The following is a 20,196-nucleotide window of genomic DNA, read 5'->3' as shown; positions in this document are numbered from 1 at the left end:
TAGTAAAAAGCAGTTGGAGCTCCACCGACTGTCCTGCACAGGGATGCGTCGCTACATAAGCAGCGGCAATGGAGACAATGACTTCCAGTATCTGTTGAGGAGGACAAGCCACTGCTTTCTGCGACTGATGCCTAATCTAGTGTTCTCAACGCAGCTGCAAATTAGGTGATTCCATTGCAATACTTAAATCTAATAAATCTGTCTTCGTAATGCTATTTGATTAGTGCACAGAGTAGCAACGAGCCCTACACGCTGTACTTCGCATTTTCCCATCCCCAACTGTGTGTCAGCCCAGGTCCTTATTGTGTTAACAGGCACATATAGATTTTATCTTAACTGTTAATGTTCTTAGCAAGCCCTGTTTGCCATGGATGTGACAACTGACTGAAATTTTTGGATTTCACTATTTCTCATAATGAACCATTATTTGAATGGCGCTCAGTACCACTGTGTTACAGCATTCCTTCGTACTGGACACAGCTTCCTCATCCGTGGACATAGCAGCAATGGGGTACATGAAAGGAGCCCCCACGAAGATTGCAATGATTTCCGAGCAAGACAAGACTTGCAATTGGGCGTACCATGGGCGTCAGGTTTCTCTGGCGGCTGATCCTATCACACCAGAAACACCATCTTGGTCCTTTTCAGGAACACAGTTGACCATCATATCCATGAATATAGAAGGTATATCACCACCAAAAGAAGAACTGTTACTAGAGCTGTGCAGACAAACCAAGTGCGATGCACTCTGCATACACGAGATCCACAGAAGCTGTGAAATGTGCAGACCAAAAATAAACGGAATGCGACTGGCTCTGGAAAGACCCCACCCAAAATACGGAAGTGCTATATTTGTCCAACCAGATACACAGATAATATCATCAGCCTTCACTGAAGCAAATGATATTGAAATCTTAACCTTGGAAATCAAAGGCTGTACAGTCACATCTGTATACAAACCACCGGACGTTGATCTCAAAATCAATCTACCTGATAGCTTTTATAGTCAACACACGCAAATAGTGACTGGTGACTTCAGCTGTCACAACACTGCGTGGGGCTATGAGCATGATGATGAGAATGGTACAACATTATAAGAATGGGCCGAAGGCAACCATCTGAGCCTTATACATGACCCTAAGCAACCTGCATTTTTCATCAGTGGCAGATGGAAAAGTGGATACAACCCCGATCTGATATTTTGCAGCGAGAACATCTCACAACAGTGCATAAAAACTGTCTGCAACCCTATTCCAAATACACGGCACAGACTGATCATGTGCGAAATCTACGCAGCATTTAGACCACAGACAATTCCGATCAGAAGGAGGTTTAACTTCAGGAAAGTCAACTGGCCGAAGTTTACAGAAACGCTGGACGCTGCAGTTCCCAATATTGAACCTTCACCTGACTCATATGACACTTCTATGAGGGCTGTAAAGAGGTGCTCCAGAATTGCAATTCCTGGTCTAACTTCAGAACTCAGTGCTCAATTTACAGAGTATAAGATACTATTCAAAGAAGATCCATTCGACGAGACAACGCTGTCGGCTGGGAATAAACTTATTGCATCTCTGAAAGAATCCAAAAGGAATTCTTGGGTTAAAACGATGGAAGAACTTGATCTCATCAGAAACAGTCATAAAGCGTCGAGATTATTTAGACGCCTCAATACTGACCCAACCAGGTCCACAGCACACTGCAACATTACTGAGGGTCAGATAGCACACCAACTGCTCATGAATGGGAAAGTAAGCCATAGAATCAAAGTTCTGAAAGTACAGCAAGAGGCCCAAGAACAAACGACGGATCGACTCTCCCATTCTAGATATCTGAATTAAACAAAGCTATTAAAGAGAGCAAAACTGGGTGAAGCATCTGGTCTAAATGACATCCGTATGGAGAAAATCAAGAATTTCGGCCCAGAAACAAGAAAGTGGATCCTGCAGCTTTTCAGCAACCGCATGAACCAGTGCCAAATACCAAAGATGTGGCGAAAGAGCAGGGTGATAGCTCTTCTGAAACCTGGAAAGGAAGCAAATCATCCCAAGAATTTCAGACCAGTCGGCCTTTTGAGTCACCTTTATAAACTGTTCAAACGTATGATTCTGAATAGAATCCTACCAGTAATAGACCCTCTTCTCATACTCGAAAAAGGAGGATTTCGACCAAACAGAAGCTGCACAGGTAACTTGAATCTCACTCAGTTAATAGAGGATGGCTTTGAAACCCGTCGAGTAATGGGAATGGTCTTCGTGGATCTCACAGCAGCGTATGATACTGTCCATCATCGGTTACTCCATGCAAAATTATACAATATGATCAAGAATGCCCACCTCGTTAGACTACTCAGCACCCTCCTCCAAAACCGCAGGTTTTTTTCGAATATCAAGGACAACACAGTCGCAGAAAAATGGTCTACCTCAGGGAAGCATCTTGGCTCCAATTCTCTTCAACATTTATACCAACGACCAGTCATTGACCCCAGGCACAAGGAGATTCTTATATGCAGATGACCTAGCCCTTGCTACGCAGAGCTCATGCTTTGAAAGAGTGGAAAGAAACCCGACAACAGCACTTTGAACACTGTGAAGCTACTACAACCGGAGCCAACTCAGACCAAACCCTTCGAAGACACAAGTGTGTGCCTTTCATTTAAGCAACAGGGAAGCTAATCGAGAGCTACATATTGCATGGTCAGGCATCCAATTCCAGCATCATCACGCACCTAAATACTTGGGAGTCACTCTCGATAGAACTCTGGCATTCAAAACTCACTCCAAGTACACCAAAATGAAAATCTCCGCTTAAAACAACCTAATTCGCAAACTAGCGGGGACACAGTGGGGATCACATCCACAAACTATTCGCTGTTTTGCGATGACACTGTGCTTTCCTACTGCTGAATATGCTTCTCCAGTCTGGTACAGGTCATCTCATGCCAGACAAGTAGACATTGCCGTCAACGACACCTGCAGATTGATCACAGTTTGCTTAAGACCTTCCCCAACAGATAAGCTCTTCTGCTCTACTGCCTGGCTGGAATAGCGCCACCATGGGTACGCTGAACAGTGGCTGCCAACAAGGAGATACTGCAAGTGGAACAGGACAGTGCCCATCCACTGCACGGACATAATCCACCACAGCAACGGCTGAGATCGCGAAAGAGCTTCCTGAGAACATCCGAGAAGCTCACCATTTCACCAGAGAAGGCAAGGCTGGAGTCATGGAAGAAGTCGGCGCCTCACCTGCAGACGCCAGAAGCTGAAGAACTACCACCTGGACACAACGAGAGCTGGTTGGAGTGGAAATCTTTGAACAGATTACGATCAGGAGTTGGACGACACAGGGACAACCTGAAGCGCTGGGGCTTCATAGCAGAAGATACGCCCTGTGATTGTGGACAAGAAAAAACCAAAAGCCACATGCTCTAGGGCCTTTTGTGCCCTACATCCTGCACGAAGATTGATCTCCTGCAAGCGCCTTGGAGGTTGCAAAGTACTGGGCACATGTAATATAAATATTTTATTGATGTGTATGGCTACTGTAAATTTGTATGTTTCCGACTCGAGAATAAAATAGCGGCAATAGTTAGCTGCCAGGGGCTGAAGCGTAAAAGTTTTGGTTGAATGACAAAATGTACGGAGGAATGGCGGTGGTAGTAATTATTCCGTTGTAGGTAAGTCTCAAATAGAGCTCTCTACATGGAACTACAACAACACTGATCTGCATTAAAGTGAGAACAAATTCAGTCTTTTTATTGTGCAGGTGTTTGTTTGCAGCCAAGTCAAGATTTTGGACAAGTAAACAACAGAATCAAAATTGAATGAAAAATGGAAAGAGCGAGTTCTGTTATAATGTTGTTACGTAAATTATTCAAAGGAAGGAACTTAATGATAAGTACTGACTTATATAGGAAAAAGTTTCCAAGATAGGGTTTGACAGCACGAAATTCTAGCGTACATTTTTTGCCACTGTACGTTCAGAGACAAGTATTTATGGGATACGCTGAAGCTTTTTCCTAGAACAAAAACGCAATAAAATCAATATTAAAGAGGAAAGAAAAACTAAAGTATTCAACTTGCGGCATTTATACAGACACATATTTCTGGTATAGTCTCATTTTTAGAGAGAGAGTGGCACAGAGTAACATAGTTAAGCGGTAGTACAGAATCTACTGTACTTCTACAGTAGATCGGTTTCCCACTTGCATATTCTGTAATTGTTAGTCAGCCTATGTAGTGGAATTAACATGCAGGCAGTTTTCACAAAACATACAGCATCTCACAGCCTTAACCATAAAGTTAGTAACAGTAAATTACTCAATTTTACGGAAACAGTACCTGAAGATATTTGTCCCAAAACAGCGAAACTGCGACGTCAAGGAGTTTAAAGGGCAGATCAAGAATCTTGGTTGTTTCGTTGGTTAATTGGGGATGGGCGGGGGTGGCAGGAGGGGACCAAAAAGCAACGTTATCAGTCCTGTGATCTAAGATGGCAGAAACAGGGAGAGGGACAACACAAAGGACAGTCAGTCAGTCAGTCAGTCAGTCAGTCAGTCAGTCAGTCAGTCAGTCAAGGGGAAGGTAAAATGGGCAAAGAAAGAGGTTAAATGTACGGAAGGGCAGCAGGGTGGTGGTGGTGGTTGTTGGGATGTTTCAGGGGGACTAAACAGCAAAGGTCATCAGTCCCCCATTCCAAAAAACAGGCGAGACAGAAATCTGCGGAGCAGATAAAACCCCAAGGGGAAGGAGACTCCCCCCCAGGCACGAAAAGAACACAAAAGCAGCGACGAACACTATAGACAAGAAGAGTACAGACGAACACCAGACAGAAGGAACAGAAGAAAAGAAGACGGCCGAAAACTGGTTGACTGACCACAAGAACAAAAAAAGGGAAAGAGTCAACCATCCAACTACACACTAAAATCTGCAACCAAATATGAGAGACACGAGGCCAAGAGACATTGAAAGGAAAAGGTGCAGGACCTCTCTAAATGGAACCACAAAAAGGACTATCACACAGAAAATTTAAAACGTCGTCAGCCATGGAGGCATTGCCACATAAAACCAAAGGCAAAGTGCCCGCGAGATTAAAAGACTGCCGGAGGGTGTGCAGTCGGGGACACACTAACAAGATGAGGGCGACCGTCAGCCGGGACCCACACCGACACAGGGGGGGATCCTCCTGACGCAAAAGATGGCCGTGCGTCAGGTATGTATGGCCGATGCGGAGCCGACACAGGATGACAGAGTCCCTGCGAGAAGACCGCAGGGAGGAGCACCACACATCGGTCGTCTCCTTGACAGCCCGCAGTTTATTAGGGGCTGTCATGCCTCGCCACTCAGCAGACCACATCCCAAGCACCTTAAGGCGCAATACCAGCTGCTGATCGCGAGCCGTGAGGCCGATCTCCAAAGCTGGGGCGTCGATCGCCCCTTTGGCCAGCCTGTCAACACGTTCGTTCCCCGGGATGCCAACATGACCTGGCATCCAAACCAAGACCACCGAACGACCAGAACGGGCAATGGCGGAAACACTCCTGAATAGAGGACACCAGAGGAGAAGAGGGATAGCAGCGGTCGATGGCCTGAAGGCTGCTCTGGGAGTCACTGCAGATGACGATGGACGTACCTGAGCAGAAACGCATATGCTCAAGAGCGCGCAATATGGCCACCAGCTCTGCAGTAAAAATACTGCAGCCAGCCGGCAAGGAGCGCTGTTCAACATGGGCAACCTGAGCAAAAGCGTAAGCAGTGCGACCATCAACCAGGGAACCATCAGTGTAGACAGTCTCACAGCCCGGAAATGAGGCGAGGAGCGCAAGAAAACGGCGACGGAGTGCCACAGGCGGAACTGAGCCCTTGGGTCCCTGTGCCAAGTCCAGACGGACGGACGGCCGGGGCAAACACCAGGGAGGCGTAGGTGCACGGACCCGGAAGGGAGGCAGAAGAGGGAATGACACCAGTTCGGACACCAGGGACTGAATGCGGACAGCTATGGAAAGCCCAGACCTAGGTCGCCGTTCAGGCAGATGGAGGGCCACGGCAGGGAAAAGCAGGCGATGATTGGGATGGCCGGGCGAGCAATGCACGTGGACAGCACAGTCGGCGAGCAGTCGATGGCGGCGAATCCGCAGTGGGGGAACCCCGGCCTCCACCAGTGGACTATCCACGGGGCTCGTACGGAAAGCGCCAGTGGCTAGCCGAACCCCACAGTGGTGTATGGGGTCTAACAACTTCAACACTGAGGGTGATGCAGACCCATAGGCCAGGCTCCCGTAATCAAGCCGGGACTGCACAACGGCTCTGTACAATCGCAGCAGCGTGCAGTGATCTGCACTCCAAGACGTGTGGCTAAGGCAGCAGAGGGCGTTGAGGTGCCGCCAGCATTTTTGCTTCAGCTAAGTAATATGAGGAACCCACGTGAGCCGGGCATCAAACACGATTCCTAAGAAGCGGCAAGTGTCCACAACTTCAAGCAGGTGGCCGTCGAGGTAAAGTTAAAGATGAGGGTGGACCGTCCGACGCCTGCAGAAGTGCATAACTCGAGTCTTGGCTGCAGAGAACTGAAAACCATGAGTCAGAGCCCATGATGCTGCCTTGCGAACGGCTACTTGCAGCCTGCGTTCGGCGACTCCCGTAGTCGTGGAGCTAAATGAGATGCAGAAGTCGTCGGCATACAAAGAAGGAGACACCGACGACCCCACGGCTGCAGCCAGACCATTAATGGCCACTAGAAATAAGGAGACGCTCAACACTGAGCCCTGCAGGAAACCATTTTCCTGTATATAAGATGAACTTGAGACGGCACCCACTTGCACCCGGAAAGAGCGGCGCAATAAAAAGGTTTGAAGAAAAGCCGGGAGCTGGCCACGAAGACCCCACTCATGTATCGTAGCAAGGGTATGATGCCTCCATGTGGTGTCATACGCCTTCCGCAGATCAAAAAATACAGCAAAGAGATGCTGACGTCGGGCAAAGGCTGTACGCATAGCAGATTCCAGCCACACCAAATTGTCCGCTGTCGACCGGCCCCGACGAAAGCCACCCTGGGATGGAGCGCGGAGACCGCGCGACTCAAGGACCCAACACAGACGCCGCCCCACCATACGTTCGAGCAATTTGCACAAAACGTTGGTGAGGGTAATGGGACGATAGCTGTCCACCGCCAGTGGGTCTGCACCGGGTTTCAAGATGGGGACAATAAGACCCTCTCGCCATTGCGACGGGAACACGCCCTCGCTCCAAATGCGGTTAAGGATGGTGAGGATGTGTCTCTGGCAGTCCCTGGAGAGATGCTTCAGCATCTGTGCGTGGATGCAGTCTGGTCCTGGTGCTGTATCAGGGCAATCGACGAGGGCACCGAGGACTTCCCTCTAGCTGAAAGGAGCATTGTATTTTTCAGAACAACGCGTGTGGAATGATAACGGCGTCTGCTCGGCTCGCTCCTCGAGAGAGCGAAAGGCGGGGGGATAAGTTGCAGTCGCAGAGCTCTTAGCAAAGTGTGCAGCAAGGTGTTCAGCAATGGCGGCAGCGTCCGTGCAGACAGCGCCGTCCAAGGAGATCCCAGGGACACCCATAGGTGTCTGGTGTCCATAAATCTGCCGGATTCGGGACCACACGAGCGAGGGGGAGACATGGGAGCCCAAGGATGAGACATACCGCTCCCAGCACTCCTGCTTACGCCGTGTAATAAGACGACGGGCCAAGGCACAGAGCCTCTTAAAGGCGGTGAGGGTCTCTGGAGACGGGTGCCGCCTATGACGCTGGAGGGCCCGCCTACGGTCGCGAATAGCCTCAGCAATCTCTGGCGACCACCAGGGTACAGCCTTCCTTCGAGGGAGTCCAGAAGAGCGAGGGATGGCAGCCTCGGCTGCCGAAATGATAGACGTGGTTAAGACATGGACCACCTCGTCAATGTCACCCTGTGGGGGAGACTCAATGGTTGCAGCGGAAGTAAAAGTCGGCCAGTCAGCCCTGTGGAGAGCCCAGCAGGGCAGGCGCCCAGAAGAATGACACTGGGGCAGTGACAAATAAATGGAAAAATGGTCACTACCACACAGGTCAGGATGCACTCTCCAGTGGAGGTATGGGACAAGTCCGGGGCTGCAAAGAGAGAGATCAAAGGCCGAGAACGAGCCATGGGCCACACTGAAATGCGTGGGAGCACCGGTGTTCAAGAGGCGAAGGTCGAGCTGAGCCAACAAATGCTCCACGGCACGACCGTGGTCATTGGAGACAGTCCCACCCCATAGAGGGTTGTGGGCATTGAAATCGCCCAGCAACAAGAAAGGTGGTGGCAGTTGGGCTATCAGAGCAGCCAGGACATGCTGCGCGACAGCACCATCCGGTGGTAGGTATATACTGCAGACGGTAACAGCCTGTGGTGTCCACACCCGAACAGCAACAGCCTCTAAAGCTGTTTGTAGAGGTACAAATTCGCTGTGAAGAGAGTTAAGGACATACATGCAGACGCCACCAGACACCCTTTCATAAGCCGCCCGGTTCTGATAATAACCCCGATAGCCACGGAGGGCGGGGGTTCGAATTGCTGGAAACCAAGTTTCCTGCAGAGCAATGCAAAGGAAAGGATGAAGGCTGATAAGTTGGCGGAGCTCAGCTAGCTGGTGGAAGAAACCGCTGCAGTTCCACTGGAGGATGGTATTGGCCATGGATGGGAAAGGCGTGAAGGGACTGGGGAGGCAGATTACGCCTCCGGGGCCCCTGCTGCTACTGAGTCACCACCTGTACAACAGCCATCCATTGCGTCCGAGGGACTGGCGAGATCCATGTCCTCAGCGGACGACAGAATCTCCACCTCATCCTCAGACGCAGAGCTTGTAGGAAGCGGTGGAATGGGTGCCAGCGCAATGTCGGTAGCCTTTGGGACTTTCTTCTTCTTCTGCTTCTCGCGCTGTGCCTTTGGTGGTTCAAGCTGGGAGGGCGTCACTGGGTCAGTCTCAGGGACAGATGACGACCGTGTGTCCCGATGACCAGGGACCGGCGGTTGTTTGAGCCACTTGCGGCTGTCGGCTTTGGTACCGGTCGGAACTTGCGAAGGGAGGTCCCCAAGGGACCCCTTCCTGGCGAGAGGAGCCGAAGAAGTCTTACGCTTCTCCGGCTGGGAAGGGGGAACTGATGTCCCCGATGGTTGGGGGGGCGTTGCTCCTGAGGTAGATGGACCAGGAGCAACAGGGAGTTTAGTGCCCCCCACCATCAAGGGGGCAGGTGTGGCCCTTCGACTCAGAGCTGACTGGAGCTGATGGAACTGGAGCAGGAGTGACAGTTGCGGCATAAGAAGATGTCATACGCACTGGATGAAGTCGATCATATTTTCGCTTCGCCTCAGCGTACGTCAGGCGGTTGAGGGTCTTGATTTCCATGAGTTTCCGCTCCTTCTGCAGAATCAGACAGTCCGGCGAGCAAGGCGGATGGTGCTCACCACAGTTCACACAGATTGGAGGCTTGGCACAGGAATGATCAGGATGGGATGATCGACCGCAATCGCGACAGACGAGGTCGGAAGCACAGCGAGAAGACATATGGCCAAACTTCCAACACTTGAAGCACCGCATCGGGGGAGGGATATATGGCTTGACATCACAACGGTATACCATCACCTTGACCTTCTCAGGTAACGTGTCACCCTCGAAGGCCAAGATGAAGGCACCGGTGGCAACTTATTGATCCCTCGGACCCCGGTGGACGCGCCGGACGAAATGGACACCTCGTCGCTCCAAGTTGGCGCGCAGCTCGTCATCGTACTGTAAAAGGAGATCCCTGTGAAAGATAATGCCCTGGACCATATTTAGACTTTCATGTGGCGTGATAGTTACGGAGACATCCCCCAGCTTATTACAAGTGAGCAAGGCCCGCGACTGGGTGGAGGATGCCGTTTCTATCAACACCGATCCGGACCGCATCTTGGACAAGCCCTCCACCTCCCCAAACTTGCCCTCTAAATGCTCTACAAAGAACTGAGGCATCACGGATAGAAACGAGTCACCATCAGCTCTGGTACAGACAAGATACCTGGGCGAATATGTTTCACATTCATTCAACGCCTTTCGTTCCTCCCATGGTATGGCCAGGGATGGGAACGATTTGGGGTCATAAACGTTACCCTTAAAATGAGGCCTCGAACGCTTAGAGACTGCTGGTGGCTGGCCGCCAGCCAGAGATGATGTACCACGCTTCATTGCGGGTCATCCGCCCTGATGCCACCTACTCCAACCAAGGGCGCCACCCAGCCGCAGCAATAGCCACCTGGCAGGATGGCCATTGCCGGGAGTCCTGATGCCCCAGAGAAATGGGCATATACTACTTGGCATACGTGGGGAGTTAACGGCGCAGGCATCAGTAGAGCGATCCCTGTGTTGTCAGGGGGCTACAACCAACAGGGTACATGGCGGCCCCACCACAATGGACTGGCTACCGTGCTGGATCTTAGGTGCAAAAAATATCCAAGGTCGTCGTTGCAGTTAAAAACAACACCGCAGAGTGCAGGGTGGTAATCGCCCAAGAGATGGAAAACGAGTGGGATACCATTGCAACGACGAAAAAGCCGGCTAAAGGTCTCAATGCACGACGGATACAGTGCACCATGTAAGGCGCCCTTCCCCAATTGGCTCGCTCTTCGGAAGAATTTAGAAAGATGGAGGTCAAACCCGAGAGGGGACCATCTCATAAGGCCGAAACATTTGAGACTGCGTTTAGTCGCCTCATATGACAGGCAGGAATACCGCGGGCCTATTCTTACATCCGAACCTGCAGGGGGGGGGGGGGGGGGCAGCAGGGAGAGGAAAGATCAGGATAGGGAGGGCGCAAACAGAGAGAGCAGGACCGTCACAGATACGCATTGCACCTTGGGGCATCAGCTCCACCACTCATACCATATCGTACACCACACCACACCATACCATTCCATACAGAATACCGTAGCATGCGCAATACCACGATCGTGACATAATGTGGGCAACACCACGAGAAGAAGATCAAAAAGGGGGAATCAAAATGGCAGAGAAACCAGGCAAAATGTAGGGGGGAAAAAAGGGGAGAAGAACCCGGCCACTGTGGAGGCAAGGCCAAGGGCTCCATAAGCAATGTGAATGCTAACTAATGGCCTCCAGTTCCAGACGAATATTCGAAGATTGAAACACCGGAAGACACCATTTTCACGAAGAAAGCCGAGGACAGAAGTTACTGTATGAGGATCATTTGCTAACACGCAGGACAAGGAAGGTTGGAGGCGATATGTAGTGAGAAGGGCCTAAACGCAGGGACAATCCAGCAAAATATGGATGACTGTGGTGGTGGTGGTGGGGGGGTGGGGCAACTACAAGGTAAGGGGGATTGGGCGCGGCGCTCACTGCTGGGTAAAAAACTACTGGTCAATACGAAGTGGCAGAGGGTGGAAGACGCCCAATGGGAGAGTTGAAGGAGAGAATGCCATGTGGAGCTACCCCAGGGAAGGAATGGGGAGAGGTATCAACGCCATAGGTACTAGGAGGGAGTTATTCCCCAAATTGTTCATCTCACGCTTCAGAGAGAAAAATTATAAGTGGAGGTCAAACTCCAAAGAGGGACCAGACACACTAAACAAGGAAGGATCAAAAAGAAAAAGCAATGGCAACAAAACTGGAAGGAATACAGAAAACCAGATGGCTGGCCTGGTCAACATACTGTAGGTACAAAAACCAAGAGGGGAAAGTGGGGGCAGAGGGGAAGGAGTTACGACAGGGAGGAAAGGAGGATAATGGGTAAGTAAATGCAGATCGGTAAGGAAAAAAGGGCTGGAATAACACTGGGTCCTGTGTAAGCCATGCATGAACTCATGATAGAACCCCGAGCCTCAGGGAGGGGGGGGAGACCAAAAATTGAAAACGTGTTTAATAAAGAAGAACTATGTACACACATCAAAAAAAGATTTGCATCAGCTTGGTTCCCAGAGTTCTGGAACATGTACGGAAAATTGGAAGAGAGATCAACATGAACATCATTCCCCCCCCCCCCCCTTTTTATTGCTCATGAAAACTACACATCACATGTTGTACTACCATACAGCGAGACCTTCAGAGGTGGTAGTTCAGATTTCTGTACACACTGGTACCTCTAATACCTAGTAGCACGTCCTCTTGCACTGATTCATGCCTGCATTCGTCGTGGCATACTATCCACAAGTTCATCAGAGCACTGTTGGTCCAAATTGTCCCATTCCTCAATGGCAATTTGTCGTAGATCCCTCAGAGTGATTGGTGGGTCACGCTGTCCATAAACAGCCCTGTTAGATAGAGTATTTCTGGATAACATGCTGCCACTCTAGTCGAGCGATGTCGTTATCCTGAAGGAAGTCATTCACAAGACGTGCACGATGGGGTCGCGAATTGTCGTCCATAAAGACGAACGCCTTGGCAGTATGCTGCAGATATGATTGCACTATCAGTCGGAGGATGGCATTCACGTTTCGTACTGTCATTACAGTGCCTTCCATGACCACCAGCGGCGTACGTTGGCCCAACATAACGCCCCCCCCCCCCCCCCCCGAAATAGCAGGGAGCCTCTACCTTGCTGCAGTCCCTTGACAGTGTGTCTAAGGCCTTCAGCCTGACCGGGTTGCCTCCAGACACGTCTCCGACGATTGTCTCTAAGGCATATGGGAAAATTATCAGTGAAGAGAACGTGATACCAATCCTGAGCAGTACAATCTGCATGTTGTTGGTCCCATCTGTACCGCACTGCATGGTGTCGTGGCTGCATAGATGGACCTAGCCATGGACTTTGGGAGTGAAGTTGCGCATCATGCAGCCTATTTGGCACAGTTTGAATCGTAACATGATGTTCTGTGGCTGCACAAAAAGCATTATTCAACATGGCGTTGCTGTCAGGGTTCCTCCGAGCCATAATCCGTAGGTAGTGGTCATCCTCTGCCCTTGGGTGACCTGATAGAGGCATGTCATCGACAGTTCCTGTCTCTATCTCCTCCATGTCCAAACAACATTGCTTTGGTTCATTCTGAGACGCTTGAACACTTCCCTTGTTGAGCCCCCTTCCTGGCACAAAGTAACAATGCGGAAGCGACCAAACCGAGGTATTGACTGTCTAGGCATGGTTGAGCTACAGAAAACACGAGCATGTACCTCCTTCCTGGTGGAATGACTAGAACTGATCGGCTGTCGGACCCCCCTCTGTGTAATAGGCGTTGCTCATGCTTGGTTGTTTACATCTTTGGGTAGGTTTAGTGATATCCCTGAAAAGTCAGACTGTCTGTAATACAACATCCACAGTCAACGTCTATTTTCAGGAGTTCTGGGAACTGCGGTGATGCAGAACTTTTTTGTGTGTGTGTACATCGACAATGAGATAAAATATTAACAACCTAGAAATACATTCAAGTATGTTTGCTTTTATAAATATTGTAGATACCAGACCATACATAAAAAGACACCGAAAATACCTTTAATATCTGTGTGTCCGACCACTATGTTTTTCATTTTTCAACGTAATTCATCGACAAAGAAGGTCAACTAACAAAATGTGAGACAACTTACACTTTTGAGCAATATGATACGATTTCCTAACAATTATGAAGAAAATACAGAAGTACATTTTCCACGAAATTAACCATGTAAAAGAAATACACTTACTAAAAACTTAAATACAAAGTAACGATGTTCCACAAATGCGAGAGAAGATCCCATGCACTATTTTGAAGATTGTGATATACAGATTCATTTTCCAAAACCTTTGGAAATTCTATACAATGAGGTAAATTTAACCAATTTTCAATGTAAAATTACTTTTTCAGTTAGTTTCATTGACCAATATCAATTATATTTTAGTTGTTAATATGTCAATGTCCCCCCCCCCCCCCCCCCCCAGTAGTGACTGAATAATCTACAAAAACACTTCCCTCCTCTGCTAACTCCAAGGGCAACATCGTTTGTCTTCTCGACGTTTTATGTGTATGGAACTGTAAGAAATGAATGAGCACACATTGTACAACGTAATAATGTAATTTACTAGTAATGTCAGAAACATCGTTAACCACAACACTAAGAATATCCCTGGTGCTAATAAAACAGGACTTCATTTCCAAATTGTTTGAAATTTTTTCATATTAAGGCATATATAACAAATTATAATTCTAAGTCTGTTTCTTTGCAGGATTTCACAGGCAAAGCGCGCTCTTACAAAGTGAAGAAACTGAAATATCACAGAATCCGCCGTATGAACTAAATCCTAGCTGCTAAGTCCTCAAAATGTTAATATGTATTACCTTTCAGTGCTCATCTTAATACCAGAGGATAACTCATTTCCTAACAAAAACCACTTTAAAACATAACTTCAGAGGCAAAATGAGGTGGAACTTTTGTTACAATTAATGAACTATTTACTGACATGTAAAATTTATGCTACAACACACAGGAATCTGATTCCTTGAGTCATCATCATTTAATTACAAAAATGTTATGCGCTAGTTATATGCACTAACGATACTGAAAATTCTATCCCAAAAAAGTGTCACATGTGACTGAAATAAGCTTTGTCTGGGGACAGGATAGCAGCGTATGTTCTAGATTTAAAGGGACAGGCATCTCCAGAGAACAAGATTTAAGGGGACGCGATTTAAACGGAAACAGTACAGCAATGTATGTTTCAGCGAAGATAATCTTACCAATTATTGAACATCCAGCGTCAGATTACCCACTTCGACAATTTATATTCAAGATCACTCCCCTTCTCACAGGAAACCACCGGGATTTCATCAAGGTCATCCAGGGAAACTAATCACACTCCTTAGGCAATTGTGCGAGTTATATTCGAGATCGTGACGTAACTCTAAGGTTATTTGATGTACTCTTAAAACTCGCATATTATCACTCCACCTTTCTCAGCCAATTGGAGCACAATAAAATAGTACGAAACCAAGGTGGACCAATAAGATTCGAGCTCACCTTTGTCCCCCCCCCCCATATGACCCCTCATTACCAAGTCGACTGTGTAGGCTTTTCCATTCGAGGTCTGAGCATTACTGGGAAGAAATGCATGTTTGCTGTAACTAATAATTAACTAGCTGCAGGATTTGGATGTAATTATTATAGACCCTACAACAAACTAACCAACAGATTATGAACAATTTTGTTTTTATAATACATTTTTACTGTCTTTTGCTTATTAATATTTTCCATTTTTATTTGCAATGGTATGTATTTGATGTACACACAATGCTTCTATTTACTACACTATGTGGACAAGAGCATCCGGCCACCCCCAGGAACGTATTTTTTCGTATGAGGTGCATTGTGCTGCAACCAGCTGCAAGGTATGCCATATCACCTATCTCAGTAGTCATTAGACATAGTGAGAGAGCAGAATGGGGCACTCCGCGGAACTCACGGACTTCAAACATGGCCAGGTGATTGGGCACCACATGTGTCATACGTCTGTACGCGAGATTTCCAGACTCAAACATCCCTAGGTCCACTGTTTACGATGTGATAGTGAAGTGGAAATGGGAAGGGACACGTACAGCACAAAAGCGCACAGGCCGACCTCGTCTGACTGACAGACACCACCAACAATTGAAGCTAGTCGTAATGTGTAACAGGCAGACATCTATCCAGACCATCACACCAGAATTCCAAACTGCATCAGGATCCACTGCAAGTACTATGACAGTTAGGCTGGAGACGAGAAAACTTGGATTTCATGGTTGAGCAGCTGCTCATAAGCCACACATCACGCCGGTAAATGCCAAACGACACCTCACTTGGTTAAAGAGAGTAAACACTGGACGATTGAACAGTGGGAAACCGTTGTGATGAGTGATGAATGATGAATCACGGTACACAATATGGCGATCCGATGGCAGGGTGTGGGTATGGCGAAATCCCAGTGAACGTCATCTTCCAGCGTGTTTAGTGCCAACTGTAAAATTTGGAGGCTGTGTTGTTATGGTGTGGTCGTGTTTTTCATGGAGACGGCGTGCACCCCTTGTTTCACGTACCACTATCACTGGACAGGCTTACATTGATGTTTTAAGCACCTTGTTGCTTCCCACTGTTGAAGAGCAGTTTGGGGATGGTGAGTGCGTATTTCAACACGTTCGAGCACTTGTTCCTAATCCACGGCCTGTAGCAGAGTGGTTACACGACAATAACGTCCCTGTAATGGACTGTTCTGCACAGAGACCTGACCTGAATCCTATAGAAACCTTGGGGATAGTTTGGAACGCCGACTTCGTGCCAGGCCTCACCGACCGACATCGATGACTCTCCTCAGTGCGGCACTCAATGAAGAATGGGCTCCCATATCCCAAGAAACCTTCCAGCGCCTGACTGGGGAAGCTGTCATCAAGGCTAAGGGTGGGCCAACACCATATTAAATTCCAGTATTGCCAATCGAGGGCGCCAAGAACTTTTAAGTTACTTTCAGCCAGATGTCTGTATACTTTTGATCACATAGTGTCATTTGTTATTCAAGTTTTTTGGTGTTACACACACACACACACACACACACACACACACACACACACACACACACACACACACACACACACACACACACACACACAGAGAGAGAGAGAGAGAGAGAGAGAGAGAGAGAGAGAGAGAGAGAGAGAGAGAGAGAGAGAGAGAGAGAGAGAATGGCTAATCCTATTATTACACACACTCATCTCCCACTTTCAAATAAATTTATGAGCCACACAATCAATCCAATGAGTATTGTGAATACCATATGGTGCCAGTCCCATCCACACAGATGAACTGTATGTTATGGTGCAGCAGCCCTCATCAAATCTCTATAGACTGACCATTTGTGGAGCCGCACCAATCCCATAAAGCAGGCACACTAATTCTCTATCGAGATAACATTTGAGACCACACTATGCACACCATTAGCCCGCCACTGGGTGGTATCTGCATCTACACAGTACTCTCATCTTTGATATGAGTGCCAACAAACTCCACATTCTGTGATCCATTCAATTCATCTTTCTTTAGGCCAATAACCTACTTGTTTTCTGGTATTATTTCAACAGGATTATTAGCTGCGTGTCCAGAAGTGTTTAGTTCTTTAGGAGTATCTAATTATTTCACATGGATCCCTGTCTTTGACCCAGTAGATTAAACTGACTACATCCATACATGTAACTTGGGATTGACGAAGTTTGGCATCGCAAACTCTTACTGTAAGCGGTACATGTGGAGTTTGGAGAGGTCCACAACACACATACCAATGTATACAGGCTTCATGGACTGCACTGGAATCTAGGCCATGCCTACAGTCTTTCATAAACATGGAAATCCATGGCAACATTGCTAGGAGCAGTTTCTGCGCTTGATTCTAACAGATTCCATACCAAATCTGTGGCATTACTTGAGGTTTCTATAGGGCAGAATATAATGCTCATTGTTCCCCGGCCGTGTCCAGAGAGCCCAGTCCTACAGAAGGGCTCCATCCCGAAGTTGTTAATATACTGGCATTAACATATTGGCACCTGGCTGTTCACCACACAAATGGGCGAGATCCGCCAGTTCTAAGGCCAGGATCTTTCTTTCACCTGCATCCCCCACCTCATTCACGGATCTTATCCTTCAGTCTGGCAATTTCTCCTTCACACATTCATCGGGACTCTGGAAATGGCTGGCTCTGTTGTGCGGCGGACCCACAGAGGTGGTTTACATCTAGGTAAATGATTTTAGTTAAATCATTAGATCGCCTGTACTTCTCGTCACTCATCCACGGGTTATTCATCTTCGCGTGCTGTGCAGTCACTGGGAAACTTTCCCATGAATTCTGCATTCATAGGAGAGCAAGATGTCAACAGCAGTCAACCGTTCAATGCTGACATATTGCGTGTAACGAATCCCACGAAAGCCCTGGCATGACGAAATAGAAAGCAGAATCCAGAGACTATGTTCTCAGGCAGAACTACTCTAAAATGTACGTGAGGAAGCGAACATTGGTATTCGTCTATAATCTAGCATATTCTCCTAAACAATGGACGCTAAACTCCAGACAAACATTCCCATCTTGCTCATCCTCCACTTCCATTATTGAGTGCCCATTAGTACACCGGACAGTGTGGTTATATCAGGCAATGCGGTTTCACACAGTGTCTCCAAAAAATCCAGGATTTCATGTGGACAGATCCCCTTCCTAATCACAAGCTGAAACATTGCATCATTGGAATATATGGTCTGGTGATACGCGTGTCTTCCTGAGGCGAAGACTCTGAAGAGAGACATTCATGAGGCAAAGCGGTTCCAGGAATCAAAGCAATATATTTGATGTGGTTCTCTTGGAAGATGAAATGTTCTTTTCAATAGTAGCAGGAATGACTAACCTTATCACCTTTCAACCCAGAATCAACCAAATGTTGAACAAGGAAGTGGGCACCGTGCCTACTCAAATTGTGAAAGAGGATGGACACGAGCATGATAGGTGGCTCGAAGTTGCATTAGTTGTGAGATGCACTGTGGAACCTCCCCCATATATGACTATGGTCTCTACAAGGACTTTCGTCTTCTCTATTCAGTGGCAGCCCACCAACACGACGACCGGCTGCCTGCTCATACAGGATATCATTGTTCTACGAATCAGTCACGAAAATGTTGTTGCGATAAATCCCATCAATTTCCATACAAGGTTCTCGAGCTAAGCCAACAACCGTCTCACAGGATTATTCCCGACATGCGAATCAAACTTGCGATACGAGTCATACGAGATACAAGTTCGTATTCTCCCGAGTACAGTGGTAAATGTTCTGTGACGACTGTATGGGTGGCAATGGGGTCATAATCACAAACATGTCACAGGAGCTAGGAGGTACCAAGTCTGTATACGCAATGAATGAACATTGGATCTGCTAGTGGATGTTCTTCACATGTAAGGACAGCAGGCAATTCCACACAAGGCTGCGGCCGCTCCACACAAGGCTGCGGCCGCTCCACACAAGGCTGCGGCCGCTCCACACAAGGCTGCGGCCGCTCCACACAAGGCTGCGGCCGCTCCACACAAGGCTGCGGCCGCTCCACACAAGGCTGCGGCCGCTCCACACAAGGCTGCGGCCGCTCCACACAAGGCTGCGGCCGCTCCACACAAGGCTGCGGCCGCTCCACACAAGGCTGCGGCCGCTCCACACAAGGCTGCGGCCGCTCCACACAAGGCTGCGGCCGCTCCACACAAGGCTGCGGCCGCTCCACACAAGGCTGCGGCCGCTCCACACAAGGCTGCGGCCGCTCCACACAAGGCTGCGGCCGCTCCACACAAGGCTGCGGCCGCTCCACACAAGGCTGCGGCCGCTCCACACAAGGCTGCGGCCGCTCCACACAAGGCTGCGGCCGCTCCACACAAGGCTGCGGCCGCTCCACACAAGGCTGCGGCCGCTCCACACAAGGCTGCGGCCGCTCCACACAAGGCTGCGGCCGCTCCACACAAGGCTGCGGCCGCTCCACACAAGGCTGCGGCCGCTCCACACAAGGCTGCGGCCGCTCCACACAAGGCTGCGGCCGCTCCACACAAGGCTGCGGCCGCTCCACACAAGGCTGCGGCCGCTCCACACAAGGCTGCGGCCGCTCCACACAAGGCTGCGGCCGCTCCACACAAGGCTGCGGCCGCTCCACACAAGGCTGTGGCCGTTTCACACAAGGCTGTGGCCGTTCCACACAAGGCTGTTCCTGGCTCGAGCAAACTATGAGGTGTCCTCCTAGATAATATCTCTTGGTGAAAGATTTGACGCATCTATGATAAATGTCGTGTACCAAAATGTTTTGATAAATTAGGAGCGACATTCTTTTGATTCACAAGGAGTGCTGCTTCCCAATCTTTGATAATTGCAAGAAATCTACATGTTTGGCGTGCCAAGGGAGCAAATTTTGTAATGTAAAGTGGTCCAACTACTTTATGCTTTACTACCTTGCTCTGTGATGTGTGTTCTGGCTTCCTATTATCTCCAAGTCTGTAAATATAAACCGCATATTCAGTGTAGTCCCCTACGAATTTTGAAATGTTGTGGCTGGTTTGCTTGGGGGGGAGGAGACCAGACAGCGAGGTCATCGGTTTCATCGGATTAGGGAAGGATGGGGAAGGTAGTCGGCCATGCCCTTTCAAAGGAACCGTTCCCGGCATTTGCCTGGAGCGATTTAGGGAAATCACGGAAAACCTAAATCGGGCGAGGGATTGAACCGTC

General features: G+C 48.6%; 1 protein-coding gene across 1 annotated transcript in view; it reads right to left on the bottom strand.

Moving 5' to 3' along the window:
- Window positions 1-19,798, bottom strand: part of LOC124620315 (keratinocyte proline-rich protein-like) — a 41,887-nt gene extending 22,089 nt beyond the window's left edge. The window contains exon 1 of the mRNA XM_047146988.1: window positions 18,892-19,798. Within this exon, the coding sequence (XP_047002944.1) occupies window positions 18,892-19,798 (907 nt within the window). The remainder of the gene's footprint in view (window positions 1-18,891) is intronic.
- Window positions 19,799-20,196: the final 398 nt, after the last annotated feature.

The sequence above is a fragment of the Schistocerca americana genome, chromosome 6 (assembly GCF_021461395.2).
Source record: "Schistocerca americana isolate TAMUIC-IGC-003095 chromosome 6, iqSchAmer2.1, whole genome shotgun sequence".
Lineage (NCBI taxonomy): Eukaryota > Metazoa > Arthropoda > Insecta > Orthoptera > Acrididae > Schistocerca > Schistocerca americana.
Note: the sequence above shows the minus strand (reverse complement) of the source record. Positions and strands in the feature narration are given on the sequence as shown.